Source organism: Sitodiplosis mosellana, unplaced genomic scaffold, assembly GCF_009176505.1.
Source record: "Sitodiplosis mosellana isolate CC-2019 unplaced genomic scaffold, AAFC_SMos_1.0 Smas_scaffold_6166, whole genome shotgun sequence".
Lineage (NCBI taxonomy): Eukaryota > Metazoa > Arthropoda > Insecta > Diptera > Cecidomyiidae > Sitodiplosis > Sitodiplosis mosellana.
In genome coordinates, this window is record NW_022601407.1 from 4,420,305 (window position 1) to 4,424,212 (window position 3,908).

General features: G+C 34.2%; 1 protein-coding gene across 42 annotated transcripts in view; it reads left to right on the forward strand.

Annotated features, from left to right (window-relative positions):
• The window catches only part of LOC129575348 (peripheral plasma membrane protein CASK), a 31,581-nt gene extending 27,915 nt beyond the window's left edge, over positions 1-3,666 (forward strand). For all 42 annotated transcript variants that reach the window (XM_055458814.1, XM_055458777.1, XM_055458804.1 and 39 more), the window contains 5 exons: positions 1,650-1,769; positions 2,053-2,175; positions 2,319-2,426; positions 2,591-2,766; positions 3,073-3,666. In XM_055458814.1, the coding sequence (XP_055314789.1) occupies positions 1,650-1,769; positions 2,053-2,175; positions 2,319-2,426; positions 2,591-2,766; positions 3,073-3,252 (707 nt within the window). In that variant the 3' untranslated portion in view covers positions 3,253-3,666. The remainder of the gene's footprint in view (positions 1-1,649; positions 1,770-2,052; positions 2,176-2,318; positions 2,427-2,590; positions 2,767-3,072) is intronic.
• Positions 3,667-3,908: the final 242 nt, after the last annotated feature.

Here is a 3,908-nt window from a genome sequence, read left to right on the forward strand (position 1 = left end):
GTGATATATCGAGTGCACTGTAGACGATGTTTCGGCAACTAACGAATCGCTAAATCAAGCGAAATGCTACATCTACGCGTGTGACGACAAGTCCGCTGTTTCATTGAGATACACATACTACAAAAATACACACACACTGATTACAATTGATTGATTTAACCTTTCATTTAAAAAATTCTTTCGCTTGAACACACACACATACATTGATCATTTGACTTTGGAATGTTACACGATTTATTTTTATACCAAACGTTTAAAGTGCAAAAAGATGTTAAATTTTATGCTAAAACATTCGAGATTGACAATAAATGCGAAAGTAAAAACGCTGGTGATTCTAAATTTTGAGACAATTTTTTTTTTATCGGATGATAAAATATTTATTCCAGTTGCTCATCAGATTTACAATCATTCAACATTTGAACAAAAGCCACAGATTTAACATAGGTTTATTTTCCTCCGCGGGAAAAATGCATTTTAAATGTATATTCATGTATATGTGCATTTATCAACCATCTAGAGCATTGTCAACTATTTGACAACGCCATAGAATGGGATCTCGAAACATTTCAATTCGAACCATCAGCCAGCATAAAAACACAAAATAATTTCAACAAATATTGTACGCAAAGAGAGAAAATGTATCGATTTTTCGACTCTTTTTTCTCTCTCCCTATCTCTATCTCTCTATCTGTCCATTCGTAAGCGAGGTGAAACTCATTGTGAATTATCCGATTGTGCACGGCATGAAAAGATGCGACATCTCATTTTTTGGCTTAAAACTACTTCCCGCACTCATCCATTGTAGATATACACATAAAATCACAAAACATCAATCTATTTTGATGTGGGAACCAAGTACTTACTGTACAGTGTACATACTGAACATACGGCACTTAATCGAGCGATTCGGTGTCTCCTTATGTTTATTTTTCGTTTTCTATTTCACATTTACAACCATTCTTTTCCATGTTGAATAAAACCGTACTCCTAATGATTGAATTTGATTTAGTCAGTATATGGTAGCCTAGTATACATCCCTCTACCCCGATAAATATTCTAGGAAAATCGCCACTCAGATTAAGTCGTATTGAGTCGAATTAAGGTCTATGATTGGCACAGCAAAATGAAACAAATTTCTAAATTGAACCAATGACAAAATGACAAAATTAAGTTTTCTAAAGAAGAAAATCCAAATTTTTCGATGAACAACAATGCAAGAGCTTGAAAATACATAGAAATCCATCTGAAAAAGAGGTTCTCTGTCTGAAGAGCGATTATTCAAATTTGTTAGCAAAAACTAAGAAAAGTCGATTTTCTTGGAATTACATTTAACTATTTAGTCATGTAAAACGATTAGTTTTGTTATGCGTGTAAAATGAATGAAACAGCCGGAGTTGAGCATAGTTTTTGAAGTGGAAATTTCGTAATTAAAAAGTCAAATAAAACCATGTTGGGTTTAAATAAATTGAGTTTTGTACTGAAAATACTGAATTGCGTATTGCATTCCGATTTGTGAATGCGTTACACAGTTTTTACCACACGTACACACAAACACCCCCCGTTCGGTGTCTGTTCCTCTTTCTCTTTCACTTTCTCTCTCTGTGTTGGATGTATATGTGATTCTAATGCTTGATTTTCATGCTTTACAGTCAACTGCTCAATTTTCGGTCGGAAGAAGAAACAAGCCCGAGATAAATATTTAGCCAAACATAATGCAGTATTCGATCAACTTGATCTGGTTACGTATGAGGAAGTGGTAAAAGTTCCACGTAAGTATTATTATTGTTGTACAACTGGTCAAATAAAACATTAATGAATTGTCCATCGTTTCGCTCCACTCTCTTTCTCTTGGTCTCTTCAATTTTGGAGTAAATCAAATGTGGCACACGTGTATGTGTGGTTGTGCTCCGAGCGAAATCAAGAGACAGAGAAGAGGGTCGTTGCGTGTAAAACCTGATTACAAACAAATCTCAAAATGAAAATCGGTTTGTTTACGTTTTGTTTTCTTCTCTTTTTCCTTTTTCATTTCCACTTCTGTTCGTGTTGTTGCAGTTGGTGATCCGGCATTTCAACGAAAGACCCTTGTCTTACTTGGAGCGCATGGTGTCGGGCGACGTCATATCAAGAATACTCTGATTGCAAAGTATCCGGACAAATATGCTTATCCAATTCCACGTATGCATCAATCCCTTCTACTCCATCTCTCGCTCTCTGTGTCTCGAACAATTCAATTCGACACAGAATAAAAAAAAACTTTTCGCACTAATTTCAACCAATTTGATTATTGTGGTGTTTTATTTATTTACATTTACGTATAGACACGACTCGTGCCCCTCGTCAGGACGAAGAGAACGGAAGAAGCTATTATTTTGTATCTCATGACGAAATGATGGCTGACATTGCGGCTAATGAATATTTGGAATACGGTATGTCGTGTTATTTATTTCTGTATTTATTTTCGAAATGAAAAAAAAAACGGAATCAAGACGAAAGAAAAGAAAAAAGCAACAAATTATATGGCACAAGACTCAACATCATTTCAACAATGGATTTTTTTTTATATGGGTGTTGTTGTATTTTTTTTTTGCAGGCACTCACGAAGATGCAATGTATGGCACGAAATTGGATACAATACGCCGCATTCACAACGAGGGAAAAATGGCCATATTGGATGTTGAACCGCAGGCACTGAAAATTCTGCGCACATCCGAATTCACACCTTATGTCGTGTTTATTGCAGCGCCTTCATTGAACAACATTGCTGATGTGAGTATTTGCAGCAGAGCAAACCAATCTTTAAAACACAAAGCATTTTTCGGCATTGCATTTTGCCGTTGGCTTACAGACGTATTCACTTCTCTCTTTTTTTTCATTGCAAACGGCCAACACAATTTTTCTTTTTCGATTCGTTTTTTTTTTCTCTTTCCAATGCCTAATTCATTTTCTGCATTTTCCCATATTTTTTTTCTTACATACATACACTCATTTGACGCCTTACTCTCGGTCTTACTAATCGATTTCCATTCTTTCTTTCGTTTCTTTTTTTATTTGGGTTCGGTATTTGTGTTGCAGTATGACGGAAGTCTCGAGCGATTAGCTAAAGAATCAGATATGTTGAAACAAGCATACGGTCATTTCTTTGATTTAACCATTGTGAATAATGACATCGGTGAAACGATTTCCGCACTCGAATCAGCCATTGAAAAAGTGCATTCAACACCACAATGGATACCGGTTTCATGGCTCTACTGACAAGATGAAGAACTTGAATTAGCTGAATCATGCGATGAATGCATGGATGAGTGCGATTGCGAATATTGTGATATAAACGAGTCAAATTACGATATGAAATGAGGGCAAATAAAACAATTTGGCTGAACCAAAACAAACCATACATATATAGAATGAATAGGTGTACAATTTCAAAATACACACATACCCAAAACCCAAACACACACAAAGAGACTAAAAAAAAATTATTCGAGTTTAAAAGCAAAAATATTCAAAATATATAAAATTTGAACAGCAACAACTAATTAAATTTAAATTGAAGCAAGCAAATAATGCAAAAAAAAACAAACAAATTGATTTATCGAATTTCGACAATTGGTTATTATATATGAATATTATCGATTTGAAAAATAAAAAATAAATGAGAAACCAAAATTGACTAAATTGGACATAAAAACCACATTTTAATAGAAGAAGAAGAAGAAAAAAAAATTGTGTAATTAAACTATCGGAACAAATGATGCGTAACGACACGTGCTACTGTAACTTGAAAAAGCAACGAACTGACCTGATATGACTCATGATTAAATGATATCGAATGCATTTTTTTGAAACCAAATTATTGGTACTTAATATTAACTTAAAAACGGTTATGAATGTATAAATTAATAAACAAC